This window comes from Salvelinus namaycush, chromosome 6 (assembly GCF_016432855.1).
Source record: "Salvelinus namaycush isolate Seneca chromosome 6, SaNama_1.0, whole genome shotgun sequence".
Taxonomy (NCBI): Eukaryota; Metazoa; Chordata; class Actinopteri; order Salmoniformes; family Salmonidae; genus Salvelinus; species Salvelinus namaycush.
Window position 1 is genome coordinate 10,032,017 of NC_052312.1, and position 18,617 is coordinate 10,050,633.

General features: G+C 40.9%; 1 protein-coding gene across 2 annotated transcripts; it reads left to right on the forward strand.

Moving 5' to 3' along the window:
- Nucleotides 1-537: 537 nt before the first annotated feature.
- Nucleotides 538-15,879, forward strand: LOC120049620 (phospholipid scramblase 2-like). Of its 2 annotated transcripts, XR_005477125.1 has the most exons (9): nucleotides 538-696; nucleotides 7,413-7,490; nucleotides 9,601-9,965; nucleotides 10,133-10,175; nucleotides 10,301-10,521; nucleotides 11,256-11,417; nucleotides 11,627-11,788; nucleotides 11,944-12,263; nucleotides 12,421-15,879. XR_005477125.1 is itself a non-coding variant. In XM_038995932.1 (8 exons), the coding sequence occupies exons 2-8, from the start codon at nucleotides 7,478-7,480 to the stop codon at nucleotides 12,001-12,003; spliced, it is 1,026 nt and encodes a 341-aa protein (XP_038851860.1). In that variant the 5' UTR covers nucleotides 538-696; nucleotides 7,413-7,477; the 3' UTR covers nucleotides 12,004-15,879. The 2 variants fall into 2 exon arrangements, 1 of the variants encoding a protein (XP_038851860.1); XM_038995932.1 differs by having other exon boundaries at nucleotides 11,944-15,879.
- The last annotated feature ends 2,738 nt before the right edge of the window (nucleotides 15,880-18,617 follow it).

The following is an 18,617-nucleotide window of genomic DNA, read 5'->3' on the forward strand; positions in this document are numbered from 1 at the left end:
TCGAGGTTATTTCATTAGTAGGTGCGTCAAAGGGCAGCATGTGGAAGAGGTTGGAGCTCAGGTATGATAGACAAGTTTCTCAATATTATAATTACAGTTGAGGGACATTGAAGTGGATTTTTCCCAGTCATATGTGGTAAATAGCTTAACACCTTCCCACTTGGTTATGAACGTAGCATTAGCCTAAATTTTCCTCCCCTTTTTATCCGCAAACCAGGGCTATGTTAAATTATACTTAAATAATGACTTTGCCATATTGAATACTCTGTAAGAATAAGAAGGTATTGAAATCAATTGATACCCTTAAGCTTTTAAAATTTCTTTGAACGTAAAAATCCTGTATGTGTTTATCTGTTTATGATGTTTTGTTACATTTTTTTTAAGGATGTATAGATTTTTATAAAGCATTTGAATTTTTCATTAAAAAAAATGGAATTGCAATAATACAAAAGTTTAGTACGAAAATGTTCTCGAACGTTGCAGAAAGAAATACTACAAAACGTTGCCTCCTTTCCACAATTAGGTCAATTATGGATCTTGTGACAGCCCTTAAAGGGGCGGGGTATGGAAAAGAAGACGAATGTAGCCGATAGCAAACAAGACTGGCAAGCAAGTAGGAATTTTCTTACTATTCTAATTGTCCTCAGTTTTTCGGGTCAAGAACCACCACACAGCGCATTTTTGTTCATCTGAAAGGTAAGACATTCCTGCCATCTCCCTCCCTTACTTTAACTAATGTAAAGACAACGGACCACAAAGGTTAGAAAAGTTGTTTGGTGTTCAACATGATTGAAAACATTAGGCTACAAACTTTTCTTCATAGTACTTCTGGAGGTATTGAACAATGGAAAATATATCCCATTGTACAGTGTTCATATAAACAATACTAACGATCAACATTTGCAGCAACAATGGCACAAAGTTACATAGAAAGTAGTGCTGAGCGATTAATCAAAATGTCGGTTATATTTCGGTTTTTAAAACAAGTTATTGACCAACGTCTGTTCAACTACTTGAATCCCATTTCATACTTTTTTTCTGTGAGCTCAATACGCACATTGCGCAGTTTCTCTAGCGAAAAATCCGGGGTGCATTCAGTACGTTTTTACATTGTGGAACGTTCAAGGAAACGGTGCTGTACTGAACAACCAGTTGAACAACGGGGAGGGATTGGGGGAACGCTGTCTTTAAAAAAAAAAATATTTGTATAAACTAATATCTAAAAACAAGAGGAATAGTCACATGCATACAAACAAACTATTTACATTGCCAGGAATCCTAAACAAACAAATCATATTCATTAATAATACAAGTTTTAATTGCCTTTGTTTTTCTTTTTAGTTAGTGGTGTCATATTGTTTACTAATTTATAAAGTGAAAAGTTAGGTTTTGAATTAGACCATTTGTGAATATGAAATGTACCTAGTATTATTAGCAGTTGAATTAAATATACTACATCGTTATCTATGTCAATTTCTGAAATAAATCATATCAAAACCATTATAGTACAACCGGTCCTTTTTTTTGTAACAATTCTGTATGTCAATCCAAAACATTCTACTATAAATCCAGGCAAAAACAAATGCAAAATTGTCTCCATTCCACAGAAATCAGTTATATTCAGCTTGAATCTTTCCAAAACATGTTTCACAGGATAAATTCTATGAAACATTTTAAATGAAACTTCCTTTTCTTTGTTACTGATACAATATTTGTTAGCAATTTTCCATGCTTTCCCCCATTTTGTATATCACCATAGATATTTGACCAAAAGATTCTTGAGGGAATTGTAGTATCACAAACAATATTCCTGATCTGTTTATTACTACATTTATCTTTGATGTTAATATTGCCAATGAATATATTTTCATGTAAGTCTATGTTACTTACATCAACCAGAGGAATTTAAAATAGATACAACCCCCCTGGGGGTACCTGTCAGCATAGCCACTCTGCTTTTATATACGTCACTCATTGCTTCAATCCACACCTTGACACTCCCACCGAACGGGAGCAAATATACTTCAAGTCTGTTCAAGAACCGTTTTGGGGAAACGTGTTGGTCAGTACAAACTTTTCCGCAACGTAGCAAACGTTCTAGTGAACTGAACACACCTCAGATCAAGCCGGAACTGTGCAATCTAGTAGCGAGTTGTAGTTTCCAACAGGCCAATATTCGTCTCTATATAGTTTAGCACAGCAAACGTGGTAATTAAAACCTCTTAAATGTCAAGTCCCCATTTTTTTTTTTTTATTTGTGTTCATTCAATTCAGTCTGGGCTGAGAACGGTAGCCCCCATCTGCAAAAGCATGGTTGGCTATTGATTTATGCCTTCAAATCTTTGGTATGACTTACTACCATATATGGGCATACGACTTTATAAGGCCAAGCCGATGACCTCATTTCAAGATTGCTGCTACCTACATTCTGGTTACCGTTGTGACGCACAAACGAAATAAACACGGAATATGTTGATATACACTGAAAGCCGGGACTCCACCGATCATGAGTATATCTTATTTGTCTGCCTGTGACCTACCATTATTGATCATCAGCCCCGGGAGTCAAAATGTTTATTTTACACGTTTTCAGCAAACATCTTACAAGGTAAGCTTAGATTCGGTCTGTCTTTGCACTATAGCTACATGGGGGGGCTACATATGAACAAATCTAGCCTATTGATATCTGATGCATGACTTAATGGCAGCATAGATTGTCTTTGTGCATAAAAAATATGATGTTGCCTGCTTACGCTCTATATCCCCTGTATGCCCATCTGGACGAGGAATACCTATGTAATAGAAGTCGACCAATTTAATTAGGGCCGATTTCAAGTTATCATAACAATCGGTAATCGGCATTTTTGGACACCGATTACACTGCACTCCACGAGGAGACTGCGTGGCAGGTTGACTACCTGTTATGCGAGTGCAGCAAGGAGCCAAGGTAAGGTGCTAGCTAGCATTAAACTTATAAAAAACAATCAATCTTAACATAATCACTAGTTAACTACACATGGTTGATGATATTACTAGTTTATCTAGCTTGTCCTGCCTTGTATATAATAGATGCAGTGCCTGTTCATTTATCATTGAATCACAGCCTACTTCGCCAAACAGGTGATTTAACAAGCGCATTCGTGAAAAAGCACTGTCGTTGCACCAATGTATACCTAACCATGAACATCAATGCCTTTTTTTAAATCAATACACAAGTATATATTTTTAAACCTGTATATTTAGTTAATATTGCCTGCTAACATGAATTTCTTTTAACTAGGGAAATTGTGTCACTTCTCTTGCGTTCTGTGCAAGTAGTCAGGCTATATGCAGCAGTTTAGGCCGCCTGGCTCGTTGCGAACTGTGTGAAGACCATTTCTTCCCAACAAGGACAGCCAACTACGCCAAACGGGATGACTTAACAAAAGCGCATTTGCGAAAAAAGCACAATCGTTGCACGAATGTACCTAACCATAAACATCAGTGCCTTTCTTAAAATCAATACACAGAAGTGTATTTTTTTTAAACCTGCATATTTAGTTAAAAGAAATTCATGTTAGCAGGCAATATTAACTAGGGCTATTGTGTCACTTCTCTTGTGTTCATTGCACGCGGAGTCAGGGTATATGCAACAGTTTGGGCCGCCTGGCTCGTTGCGAACTAATTTGCCAGAATTATGACATTTGAAGGTTGTGCAATATTTAGACTTATGGATGCCACCCGTTAGATAAAATACCTAACGGTTCTGTATTTCACTGAAAGAATAAACATTTTGTTCTCGAAATGATAGTTTCCGGATTTGACAATATTAATGACCTAAGGCTCGTATTTCTGTGTTATTATAATGAAGTCTATGATTTGATAGAGCTGTCTGACTGAGCGGTGGTAGGCAGCAGCAGGCTCGTAAGCATTCATTCAAACAGCACTTTCATGCATTTGCCAGCAGCTCTTCGCTGTGCTTCAAGCATTGCGCTGTTTATGACTTCAAGCCTATCAACTCCGAGATTAGGCTGGCAATACTAAAGTACGTATTAGAACATCCAATAGTCAAAGGTATATGAAATACAAATAGTATAGAGAGAAATAGTCCTATAATACCCAAACATAAAACTTCTTACCTGTGAATATTGAAGACTCATGTAAAAGGAACCACCAGCTTTCATATGTTCTGAGCAAGGAACTTAAACGTTAGCTTTTTTACATGGCACATATTGCACTTTTACTTTCTTCTCCAACACTTTGTTTTTGCATTATTTAAAACAAATTGAACATGTTTATTTATTTGAGACTAAATTGATTTTATTGATGTACTATATTAAGTTAAAATAAATGTTCATTCAGTTTTGTATTTGTCATTATTACAAATATATGTATTTAATCAGTATCGGCTTATTTTGGTCCTCCAATAATCGGTATCGGCGTTGAAAAATCATAATCGGTCGACCTCTACTATGTAAGAATGCTGTTCATTGACTACAGCTCAGCATTCAAGGCCATAGTACACTCCAAGCTCATCATTAAGCTTAAGGCCCTGGGTTTCAACCCTGCCCTGTGCAATTGGGTCCTGGACTTTCTGACAGGCCGCCCCCAGGTGGTGAAGGTAGGAAACAAATCTCCACCCGCTGATCCTCAACACTGGGGCCCCACAAAGGTGCATGCTCAGCCACCTCCTGTACTCCCTGTTCACCCATGACTGCATGGCCATGCACACCTAACTCAATCATCAAGTTTGCAGACGACACAACAGTAGTGGGCTTTATTACCAACAAGAGCCTACAGGGAGGAGGTGAGGGCACTTGGAGCGTGGTGTCAGGAAAACAACCTCTCACTCAATGTCAACAAAACAAAGGAGATGATCGTGTACTTCAGGAAACAGCAGAGGGAGCACCCCCCTATCCACATCGATGGGACAGCAGTGGAGAAGGTGGACAGTTTTAAATTCCTCTGCGTACACATCACGGACAAACTGAAATGGTCCACCCACACAGACCGTGTGGTGAAGGCGCCTCAGGAGGCTGAAGAAATTAGGCTTGTCACCTAAAACCCTGACAAACTTTTACAGATGCACAATCGAGAGCATCCTGTCGGGCTGTATCACCGCCTGGTACGGCAACTGCACCGCCCTCAACCCCAAGGCTCTCCAGAGGGTAGTGCGGTCTGCACAACGCATCACCGGGGTCAAACTACCTGCCCTCCAGGACACCTACAGCACCCGATGTCACAGGAAGGCCAAAAATATCATCAAGGACAACAACCGCCCGAGCCACTGCCTGTTCACCCCGCTATCATCCAGAAGGCAAGGTCAGTACAGGTGCATCAAAGCTGGGACCGAGAAGCTTTTTTTCAGTCTCTCAAGGCCATCAGACTGTTAAACAGCCATCACTAACATAGAGACTGCTGCCAACATACAGACCCAAATCACTGGCCACTTTAATAAATGGATTTAATAAAGGTATCACTCACTTTAAATAATGCCACTAACAATGTTTACATATCCTACATTACTCATTTCATATGTATATACTGTATTTCATACCATCTATTGCGTCTTGCCTATGCCGCACGGCCATCACTCGTACATATTCTTTTTCCATCCCTTTACACGTGTGTGTATATAAGGTAGTTGTGAATTTGTTAGATATTGCTGCACTGTTGGAACTAGAAGCACAAGCCTTTCGCGACAATCGCATTAACATCTGCTAACCATGTGTATGTGACAAATACAATTTGATTTGACCACCACAATGTTTGAGAGAACAGTGTTTGAGAATGGTTGGTTTGTTTTTTATAGTAAAAAATTCACTTTTAGGCACACCTAGTGTGCAAAAACAGTGCAATTACCACATTTGGACACTTTGGAGAGGTTGAAAGGACACTTGAATGTACCCTGTATACCCCATAACACCACCACAATGTTTGAGTGAGGTTGATATGATAGAAATGTTTTAGTACCAGTTAGGGATTGCAAATATGTAATAGCACTGCGATTGTCTAATTTACAGCCATATGCCACTTTGGAGAGGTTTTGGGAGACTTGGAAAAGTCCTGTGACCTCACCTGACACCACTTACTAAAACATCTGCCCATTTCTAGTTGTTAGGTCTATCAATCCCATTTTTTTCTGATATTGTTCACATGTTGTGGAAGCCATCTGTTTCCAGCTCTAGTCATCAATAATTCACTTATAGCTTGTCAATGAAATGACTTTCAAAATAAATGTTATTGTGTGCTTGATCTTGTGTATTCTGAATAGTATATCATTTCCTCATCTCACAGATGTCGTCTTTCCAAATCTACCACGTTTTTGCATTCAGAAAGTAGCGAACTCCAAGCGGGCTGTCATGGATATTTTACTGAGGATTGGCTCCCGTGGGCCGGTACCATAATTCAGAAAGTATCCAGACCCCTTCGCTTTTTCCACATTTTATGTTAAAGCCTTACTCTAAAATTGAGGGGAAAAAATGTAATTTAATCAATCTACAAACAATTCCCCATAATGAGAAAGTGAAAACAGTATTCAGACCCTTTGCTATGAGAAACAAGATTCTCTGGTCTGATGAAACCAAGATTGAACTCTGGCCTGAATGCCAAGTGTCACATCACGAGGAAACCTGGCACCATCCCTACGGTGAAGCATGGTGATGGCAGCATCATGCTGCACCATCCCTACGGTGAAGCATGGTGATGGCAGCATCATGCTGTGGGGATGTTTTTTCAGCGGCAGGGACTGAGAGACTAGTCAGGATCGAGGGGAAAGATGGAGTGAAGTACAGAGGGATCCTTAATGAAAACCTGCTCCAGACAGTTCAGCTTTGAACAGGACAACGACCCTAAGCACACAGCCAAGAGAACGCAGGAGTGGCTTCGGGACAAAGCTCTGAGGTCCTTGAGTGGCCCAGACTTGAACCCAATCGTAAATGCACAGTAGAAAATGGTTGACCTCTGACTCATCACACCTATCCTCTGGTGGGAGGAGCAATAGGAGGACAGGCTCATTCCAATGGCTGGAATGGAATAAATGGAACATAGTCAAATGTGGTTTCCATGTTTTGCTGCCATTACAATGAGTCCGTCCTACTATTGCTCCTCCCACCAGCCTCTGCTGATATCCCCTATACACCTTGAAGCCTCAAAGAAAGACTTGGTGTGTGTGTACTGTGTATTATCAACCATGTTGCCTATCCACATGCTTTTAGAACATTGAGTGGCAAATTCACTTATGCATGTTTAGGATTTTGTCTTTGAGAATATTAGAGGAGAAAGTTCCCTTTTTTAAATAGCAGCCTTGTTGTGAATAGATTGTCTAGACTGGTGGACATGTGTAGTGTCATTCACCCCCCCTCTGCTTTTCTTAGCACACGCCCACCAACCCCCCCCCCCCCCCCCTCCCTAATTTTCTCTTTGTCTCATAGCGATCCCGGTAGTGGACAACAGAGGAAGTCTGCCTGCTTTCCCCTTTGCATCCAGTAACGAAGTCATGTCAGCCCCAGGTAATGTTTTCTTCTCTGTCTCTGTTGCTTTAGATATTATACTGGGTTGTTGCGATGTCCTCATAAATTGTTTCTTTGCATGATAACTTTTTGCATGTGTTCATATTGTTTATCTGGTTCTGTTTGCCACCTCTAACTCGTGAGTGTGACTTTTGTTTGGTTGAGTCTCCTGAATAAATGGATAACTTCACCTACTCCACATTCCTCGAGGCCCGCCACTGAAACCTTATCCTCCCCAAAAGTGTTCAAATAGAGGATGTTTGAAATGGGTCACACTTTCAAAGAATCCCCCCCCACACATGTCTTTAATAAATTCAAATGTTGAGACATTTTAAATACGTAATGACATGTTCTTTGCATGCCCAAAATGTATTCCCATTTTGTGTTTTTCCATTCAGTTGTTTACAAAAGGAAAATGTGCTAACATCTATGCTATGGACCTTCCCATTCTTGTTGTAGGTGTGTCTGTAATCTGGGGGAAATTTCTCAGGTAAAAGCTAGTTAACTTGGTCTGTTTTCCTTCCTTGGAGGTAGTGATGGGTCTACTATTCAGTAGGTTGCTCTGCTCACATCTTTTATTTTTCAGATGCTGGTTAAAAAAAGACCAATCTAATGTAAAATGACACCTGCACTGATTCATACAACCCCCAAATGATGTCTTCCTATAAAGGGAGATATTTGTCACAGGCACTACTTTTTAAGAGGGCTTCTCCTACCAGGTTGCAGTCAGGAAACAAGACACTCCATTACTGTCTGACTGGCTGCGTTCTTACATTTACCAGGCAAATGACTAGCAAAATACATTAGGGACTCATGTTAGGAGCCTTTGTTTGTCTCTACCCTGACCTTCCCTCAATAACTTGTTTAACCACTGTTGAGTCAGGGTACTGGCCTGCTAACAGACATTTTTGGCCTGGGAACTGAGGTTAACTTATGTGTGGTGAGTTTGATCGTAAATAAGGAAATGCGCTTGTCTGTTAGTCGGCTTTTAACATGCACAGTCAGATTTCAATATTTTAATATCTCCTAATGATCTAATTGACAGTATAGTGTATATGAACCTTGAGGTAATACAAAAGTTGTGTATAGAGAGAGTGAGAAATATAAAAACAAGTACACCTACTTCCCCTGTGTCTGTGTGGGCAGCAGTTCACACCAACCCATAGATGCATGGATGTTGGTTCACTGAGGTGTCAACAAAGACGTGGTGTGTATTTATGAAACCACTAATGGGCAGGAAGTGTTCTAGTAACTGTCAAACATGTCTTCTATATATTATAAACAAACTACTTTAGTACACTAGTTATACACCTTAACAAGCAACTGTTTTTCTTAACTTTACAAGCCAGAAACCGGTTTTTATCTGACCGACATGGTGGCTGAAAGCTTGCTCCGACAGGACTGTTTGGAGTATGCTGTGTTTTTAACACAATATTTTTTGCATGGGTTATATTTATGATTACAGTTTACCTCCCACCATTGCAGTCAGACAGATTTGAATGTGTTATTGTCCTGTAGCCATACTGAATGTCTTGTCTGTATAGCAGTCCAGCCACTGCCTGATGAGAATAGTAAGCAGTGGTAGAGATGCTTTTACTGGAATTAGATTCTGAGCAGGAGGAGAGCAGGCCTACTGCTGATTCTTGGCAACAAATCCCTAATTTTCCTGTTGCACCATAGTGCAATGCCCCCTGGGTACCCCCCCCCCCCCCCCCCAGGATTTGTATAATGTTATTTCAAAGTATTCGAGATAAGAATTTGAAACCAGAGCTTGGCGTATAAAAGGCTGACTATGTTGATGTGAACTGTGTGTGACGATTATTGGGATAATCATGTGGCGACTGAGTTTGCTGGATACAGTACTTTTGGTCCTTGCAGTTTCCATTGAAACAGGGGTGTGGTGTTGGGAATCCATTTTGTGTCTAACAATACGGCCCACTTTTGTTAAGCAAAAGAGTAATTTATTTTATGTAGAATCTCCAATACACTTCATGAGCCACCAGTTCACACACCCCACATACTTGCATCTGTAACTCTACATTCATGTTTAGCTTTTTATTTATATGAATATATTGTCAATATGAATATATTTATGTATTTCCTCCTATAGGTTACCCATCCCCTCACCAAGGTCCTGGAAGTTACTCCATGGCCCCTTACCCTGTTCCTCAGGGGGGGTATGGTGACCCTAACCAAGCTCCACCACCGGTTGGCTTCCATATGGGCTACAACCACCAACAACCCCAGCCAGGCCACCCAGTTATGTACCAGCCTGGACCAGTAGGCCAGGGCCCAGGTCCTATGCCCATGCCTGAATATGGTGCACCTCAGATGGGCCCTAGCCCAGGATATGGTGGTCACATGCCCGGGCCAGAATACGGTGCGGCTAACTCAGGGCCTCATGCAGCCATCTCCCCAGCCCCTGCAGGAGTTGTGCCAGTCGGCGTTCCACCTGGTCTGGAGTACCTAACACAGGTAGGTTAGGCTGGGGAGGAGTGACATAACAGGTTCTCAAATCCACTGATTTCACCAACATCATCTGTTGTCAGTGTAAATGCTGGGGTTTGTTTTCTTCCATTCACTCCCATTCACTCTCTTTCCATATCTATCGCTCTCTCTCTTCTGTGTTTTCCATGTTTCAGATTGACCAGATCCTTATACACCAAAAAGTGGAGTTGCTGGAAGGTGAGCTTGCTAGTCTTATCTTAGTATAGAGAGATCAGGAGGAAAGGTGATAAACTGTGGTCATTTTAACTCAACTCTCTCACCATCCCCCTCCCCTCCTTCTTCCTCTGTTTTCCTCTCCTCAGCGTTCATCGGCTTTGAGACCAACAACCAGTACGAGATCAAGAACAGTCTGGGTCAGAAGATCTACAAGGCCAAAGAGAAGAACGACTGCTGCACGCGCAACTGCTGCGGCGCCCTGCGCAGCTTCGACATGAAGATCAAGGACAACATGGACCGTGAGGTCATCCGCCTCATACGACCCTTCCGCTGTGCCTCTTGCTGGTGCCCCTGCTGCCTGCAGGAGGTATGATGGCATGCTGAACACTGACAAGTATTTCATTACTTTGACTATATAAACAGAACCCCAACCATGAAAGAGAAAACAATATATATATATATATACATACACACACAAAATATAATTATGTTGAGTCTTAATATGTTAGTAGTAAAGGGACAGGTTACCTAAAATGCAATTGGTTTATTTACCCTCAGATTAGCATTGTACATACAATTTTGCTAAAAAGTGGTAATAAAAGCATGCAAACTATTGGACTGGAAGCCATTTTGGATTGTTCTAACATCTCCCCAGTCCCTGTACTTTGTAAAGACTCATGAAAGACACTGAATGGTCCTTAGTCAGAAAGTTTGGACTGACAGTCTTCATCTTTTAAGCTCTCTATTGAATCCCATTGCTGGCACGCTAACTACAGTACATTCCCATGAGATGTCAACGTCCCTTCTGACTGCAATTTCACACATTAATTCAGCATCTATGGAGACATAGCCCCACTGTTACCATATGAAGCATGGTACCTTTGTCTTTGCAATGGTTGCTAAGCCAATAGAATACACCAATGCACTTCTCAAATCAGTGCCATATTTCATGTCGACGTGAGCTTTGCAGTAACCAAAGCACCTGCTATTTCAAGCCACAATGTAAGGACCGAAGCCTGATTTTGTATTTTTTTAATTAAAAAAAAGTGTATTTTTAAGCACGGTCAAATACCTTTCTAATTTGATGCGCGTGTCCCTCAGCTCGAGGTCCAAGCCCCGCCTGGCACCACCATAGGCTATGTGTCCCAGGATTGGAACCCCTGTGTGCCCAAGTTCTCCATCAAGGGTGCCAACAAGGAGACCGTGATGAAGCTGGAGGGACCCTGCTTCGCCTGCAACTGCTGCGGGGATGTCAACTTTGAGGTGAGGGGTCATAAACCCGGGGGTTAAACCACTTCATGTCATCCAATGGAGGCACTTGGGAGTTCAGCTTCCATCGGGTTGACTATTTTTCTCTACCAAATATAAATCCACCTTGACATCTCTTCTAGACCAGAAAAGAATGTTGCTTATCAGGCAAGGTGGAAAAATTAGTATTGTATTAAAGTCTACACACCCATCTAATCCTTTAGCTGACGGGGAAAGATGGAGGCAAGCCCATCGGCCGCATCAGTAAGCAGTGGAGTGGCCTGCTAAAGGAGGTCTTCACCGACACAGACAACTTTGGCATCCAGTTCCCCCTGGACATGGACGTCAAGATGAAGGCCGTGCTCATGGGCGCCTGCTTCCTCATTGTGAGTCCATCTGTTTAAATTAAGATATATTAGATTCAAATGTAGATTTTTCTAATCACAGAACCTGATGAGTAAGGCCTATCACTGAGCTAATAAGATGTGCAGTTGTTGGAGGAAAATTGCTGACATTTTCTTTCCTTTATTTCGCTTCATAGGATTTCATGTTCTTTGAGAAGGTTGGCGACATGAACCAGCGCAACACAGTCTTCTCGTAACAAAGGAAAAAGGAGGGAAAGACCGAGCGCTTGATTCAATGCACTCTGTTTTTCAGTTCCTGTTCGGAACCCACTTTTTTTTTTTTTTTTTTTTTCAGATTCCGGATGCAACTCCTTCCTTATTCCAAAGCTTAGAGGAAGCTGCCATTCCATGCCAGTCCCAGAATTCTTTGTGTGAAACAGCATGAGACCTTCTGACGATGAGCTTTCCTTTGCGCCAAAATTGCCTTTCGGGACTGTTTCTGTCTATCCGTCCAAATGTAAGAATCAGGATTTTTTTCTTTTTTTTTTATATGTATTTTTTTCTTATTTTCTTTAAAAATGTATTTCTTTATCTGTATGTGTGGGTTTCAGTATAGATGGAAAAGTACCAGTTTTATATCAACCTAAATCGGCATTCTTAAATCTACATTCCAGATTTCTTTGGTGACAACCACGGCAACCACCTGAATACCATCATGTTTAAGTAGAAATATAAGACTCTACATTTTGCGATTTCTGTTTTGCATTGATATATTTAGCATCAACATGTCATTCATAAACCAAATGTATATGTTAATACACGTCCATCTTTCTAAACTTGAACCAGCCATCAAATGTATTACTGTAGGGATCTAGGTAATTTCATGATTTAGTCTAGTACTTCTAAAGAGATTGTAGAATATGCATGTACAATACTATAGTAACTATACCAGCTATGGTGTTATTAGCTACCGTATCATATTTTGTAAGATGATCATGCACATAACCATACAAAGTATACTTATGCGCTATGGTGAAAACTAGTCGTTTGAGACTGGGACACTATTAGTAGTGGGAAAAGGCTCATTTTGACTAGGAATGCTTGTGCTAAATGTGTAGGAAAATCAGATAGTTTGAGATGTTTATGTATTCTAAAGTGCTCTTCTCTAGCCTTGTCTCATACAGTATGTGTAACTATGTTGTCATGCCACACAGAGTTGGCTACAGCACATGCAGTAGGGACACGAGGCTTCTCTTTCCCTGCCTCTTTTCTCTTGGCTTGTCTCCCTGACTTTGTGCATTGTTTGCGGTGTGCATGGTCTGTTCTGTTGCTATGGAGACTCACTCCTTTTTTTTTTGTCTCTAGAGATGAAATCTGTGCCAGTAGAAACTGAAAGGAAGAGGGCGTGGTGAGAGGGGGAAACCGGAAAAAGAGATGTGGGTGGGAGAGAACATTACTGAACATTGAGGTCAGGCAGTTAGCCTCTAACAGCCTGGAAAATAAGAGTCAGGGAAACACTTTACTTTCCTGTGTAACCATGCTACTATATTAGTGAAAGGATGCCATACTAATTGTGTTGGTAAGTAAACTGTACTCACCCGGCATAGATCCTTAATGGCTGTTTAACAGATTTGAATGTCTGTTTCAATGTCCATACTAGCATACTACTTAGAATGAATTAATGTATTGGCCATGCATTCTAAGTAGTATGCTAGTATGGACATTGGAATGTTGCCATGTGATTGGGAGGAGTAAATTAACAGTTCAGTGGAACTGTGGCGCAAATGTTGCGAAGAGCAGTCGTCCTTGGAACAAAGCGTTAAGTCTTTAACCTTTATCACTTATTGGTGTGTCTCAAATTACCATAGAGATGGATAGAGGACGCTTGTGCCCAAAAGTCTGTTTTAGCATGGGCAGTGCCATTGACTTTCACCAGTTGAAGTAGTTAACTGAGTGGGACTTCCTATGAGTTAAGGAAGGATCACACAATTCCATCTGGGTCATCAGGAGGGATCAGCCAGTTAATTATACTCGTGAGCAAACATTCCACAGCTGCAGGTGACAGTAAATTGCAAATATTTGCTTTACCCCTGTTTAAACACATTTGAGGTTGCAGTACCCTTTCAGTTTGTTTACCAACGCATAGGAGTAGACATTTGACTGCTTTGAAGAGTGACTGCCTTTTAAGAAGCAAGGAATACCTTTGAAAACAGCATCCATATGAGTAAGTTATTATAGTGCCAAAATTGACTACAAAGTGTAAATAGGATAATTTTGGTTATAAAGTCAGTCTTGTCTAAAACTGAGTTTGGAACAACGGGTAAATTAATGTTGGGATTTGATGATGTCCATTTGCCCACTAACATGGGGTGAACAGTTTCATTGATTGTTCTCTATCCAATAGCATAGACAGTGAGACAGACTTGTCCAGCAGCTCTGACTTTAAGTAAGACGACACGTCGCATATTTTACTTGCGAAATACTGCACCAAACACCTTAGATATAAAACATCCTCTGCAAAAACGTCAAAATTAATTACAGATTTCTTGAGTTGAATCTTAGATCCATTCTGGGGATTTTGAGAAAGTTATATGGACTTCTGCAGTGTCTCATGGGGGGACAAACATTAACCAAACACCAAATTGGTCAGGAAACACACCTCCAAGACTGAAATCACGTTTTTCTAATGAACAACAGAAAAAAACACGTGCTAATCGATGTGTTCAGTAGCTCTTTAATGGAGATGCCCATGCGCTCACAGATGCCAGATACAAAGAAGAGTCCTCTATCAGTCTCTATGGTCTAAATGGATAACGTGTCCCTCAACGGGGTGGGGTTGTGGTTCACAAAAGTGCCTTTTTACATCCCAACTATCTTCACTGTCAAAATGTCAATTGTTTCCCTATTGTAATGTACTACTTTGGGCTAAATGGGGAGTAGGGAGCCATTTTGGACACACAAGTATCTGTCAATGACTTCTCCAAAGCCACTATCATGAAGCATCGAAATAGTGTCATATTGATGTGTTTCAATTTAATATAGGCTACACTTTATACAAGGTGAGATTGTATTATTGCCATTACTGTACTCTGTATGCGATAGCTTAATGTTCTGTTTGTGTGTAAGCATGACCCCTATCAAGGAAATAGCCAATGGATGTGTTTCTAGTGCATTTTCTACGTTTTCATGGGGTACGGTGTTGACTCTTTTTACGCAGTGTTTGTAGTCTTGAGAACCTGACCATAGGCAACAGCAGTGACTGATGCAAACTAGCCACTTGTAAAATCATTAAAAATAACCTCTGATCTCCATCTTGCTAGCTATTATTTTGTATTTTTTTCAAGTGGATAGGGTAGTGAAATATGAAGTGATGTAGTTCTTCTATGCCAAACTGGCGTTCTTTCACAAACAGACGTGTTGAGGTGAACATTTGAACATTTTGGGAGGCAAACCAGATGTCTTGAGGCTGCATTGTTTGTGGATAGTGCTTGGTGTGTGCATTAGGCAAATATGTCAAACATTTAAATGCTTTGGGGCAAGTGGAGATGTTTTTGTACCATTTTTGTTTCTGAACATTTTCCTGGGAACCTTTTCCAAATGTTATGTTTTTTTTTTTTTACATACAAAAACCCCTCACTGCATTGTTTGTCAAAATAAATGGCAGATTGGTTTTCTTAATCGATCTTGTTCTGAGGCAGAAACTAATGTGATTGGGAGATTGGTTACTTTTATGCAAGCAATCCACCCGGAGGATTTACAGTATACTGCAACTAATTAAACCTACACCTCAGCCTTTCCTTGTTTTTTTTGTCCTGTCCTCGCCTTCTGGAACCATCAGCAGGAAATATTTTGCTCTCCTGAAACCTCTGCTTCTCGTGTTTTTTTTTTTTGAGAACAGGAGGAAAGGACATGCAATATTTGTCCAACCTCCGTTAATGTCCAACCTCAGCTAATTTCAAAGTTGGGGTGGGATTCAATCCGAACCGAGTAGTAGCTCGCTTGACATTTAGAGGTAGTTTCCAGAGTCGACATCTACAGCATTAAACCTTGAATGCCATCTCAGCATTGCTGACAGCGCTTAGACAGTATTTGTCAACTTGTTAATAAAAGCCTGGCTCTGGTGTTTGACCTTTCATCAATGAAGTTGTGGGTTCTGCTTCTGAACAGGAAGAAATGTGTGAAGGAATAAGTGGCACAGGTGTAAGGAGCTTGCCTCTGAATCCTGATGTGGGTTAGATCCCAGGCTCGGCACTTGAGTGTGGTTGTGTTGACTTTGCGGTGGTTGGAAGACTAATGGGGGTTGATACTTGGACAGCAGCAGTTATGGGGGAAATTTCCTGAAAAAGGTGGCTACTTCCATTTTTGAATCAAGCATACCTGTATTTAAGAATCCACCCTTTTTCTGGGAATTTTCCCCTATAACCACTGCTCATTACTGTTTTGGAATTGCATGGGGGAACCTCAGGATTTAACCCCCCTACTTGTTGCACCCTTCAGCCATCTTTGTAGCCATGGCTCACTGACCAGGAGTCCATGTTGTCCACACAACCTCCAGTGCCAGGTTCGAACCTACAACCCCGTGCTTATGGGTCGAGATCCTTATACCAAAGCAACAGACTCCTTCACACTTCTTACACTTTTCTTGTAAATTTGACAATTGCAGTAGTCAATAAAGGACAAGGATCAAACCCATAACCTCTTGGATGGAAGGCAGGGAGCTACAGACTCCTTAACATTTTTTGATTTGACATTTCTATGTTTGACATCAACAGTTGAGATTGAACCAAGAACCTTTGGGTTACAAGGGAGGGACCAAACCCCAGAGCTACTGCCTCCACATAAATTGTACTTATTTTCATGTGTGAGACATCAACAGTTGCAGAAACATTGACTAAAGCAAAAGGTGAGGTTTGAACCCAAAACCTCTTGGTTGAAAGGCAGGGATCCAAGCCATGAGCCAGCCAGTGCCTTCTTCATACAAGTTGCACATCTGTTTGTAGCTTTAAAATTGACACATAGAACTAAATGGACTACTTTAAAGAGTGACTGCCTTTAAGAAGCAAGGAATACCTTTGAAAACAGCATCCATATGAATCAGTTATTCTAGTGCCAAAATTGACTACAAAGTGTAAATAGGAATATGTTGGTCATAAAGTCAGTCTCGTCTAAAACTGAGTTTGGAACATCCGTGCATCACAACAGGTAAATGGGTTGGAATTTGATTTGATGATGTCCATTTGCCCACTAACACAGGGTGAACAGCTGCGGTGATTGCTCTCTATCCAATAGCATAGACAGTGAGACAGACCTGCCCAGCAGCTCCGACTTTAAGACAACACGTTGCATGTTTTACTTCTGAAATACTGCACCAAACACCTTAAATGTAAAATTGTGCAAAAACATCAAAAATAATTACAGATAGCAACGTAGAATAAAGCAATGGCAAGGTTTAAACCCACAACTTTTTTTAAAGGAAAGGGTAGGAGCTAGGGAAGGAGACTAGGGGAAATAATGGAATTGGGCCCATGACTAAAAAATGTTGGGTGGAGACTGGTAAAAGAGAGAAGAAAAGCCTGTAAGGCAGGATACATTTTTCCAATTAGTAACACATGTCATTTATTTAACAGGGCTTCATAAACACTGCTCTCCACCCCACCCTCAGTGGCCTAGCTCTCTGGTACTCACAAAACCTAGGCTGGGATTCAATCCAATCGCAGGTTATAGACATTGCGGTTTTGAAAGGCAAATCCTATTACCGGTAAACACGGCATATGTTGGCTCAGTCGGCAATTGCCTTTAAAGCTAAAGATGTTTTTTTTTTTTTTTGCATGGGCTGCATCTCAATCCACCACAAAAGCTGCAATGCCTAGAACTTGACATATTGAATCTCGGCGCTAGTGTAAAACTACAGGTCACACTGAACGAAAGATCCAAAACGGCTCTATTTACCACAAAGAATAATTGTTTGACCCAATACAAAACACCTTCCCCAAATAGTACATAAAGCAGGGTAAGAAACCTTGTTCCTGGAGTGCTGCAGGTACAGCAGGATTGCCATAATTACATGTACAGTAGGCACCACACTGAGCTAATTGATCAGTTCAGTGATTGCCTAAATTCAACACACCTGGTCTTCCATGTCAGTTAAAACAAAAAGATGAACTGCTGCAGCACTCCAGGACCAGGGTTGCCCAACCCTGGCATAGTCAACTTCATACTCACCCCATGAACAAATAAATAACACTAGGAATACACGAGAGCGAGACAGATGCCCCGATCCCAAACAGACCTGGGTTCAAACGCTTTGTGTAGGCATTCATCTTTGTGAACATGACACCCCAAGTTCTAATATTAAATACAATGGTTCATACATGTCCAGTGGTCTATATTTTAGGTTTTAGGTTATAGGCTTTAAAAAAGGGTATTTTGTTTATGTTCCTGCGTGCCGGTTACATGCTGCATATTCCGGCTCAATGGGAAATTGTCTTGTGGTTTCAAAGCATGATCAATTAGTTTATTGTGATTGTCAATTAAACAGATTCGTGCTTGATTTTAAAGAGATCCTGGTCACCAGGTTGACAGTTCAAACCTCAAACACAAAATAGTAGTGGCAAAGTGCCAGGGGGGCCTGAAAGGAGTAAGGCAGGTTCACAACATAAGGGAGATGTTCTCATTACTCCCCCCTTGCTGGAAGCATGCTGAAGTACAGGTTAACATAAGGCCATCTCCCTCCATAGTAGTGCTGGATTCTCCAGCCCCATGTAACCAGCTCCTGCTGTATTTTTATAGACAGCATAATGAGAAGCTCACAACCCTCAACCAGAGGTCAATTAGGAAGTCAAGGCAGTGAGAAATGCCAAACACTTCCTGT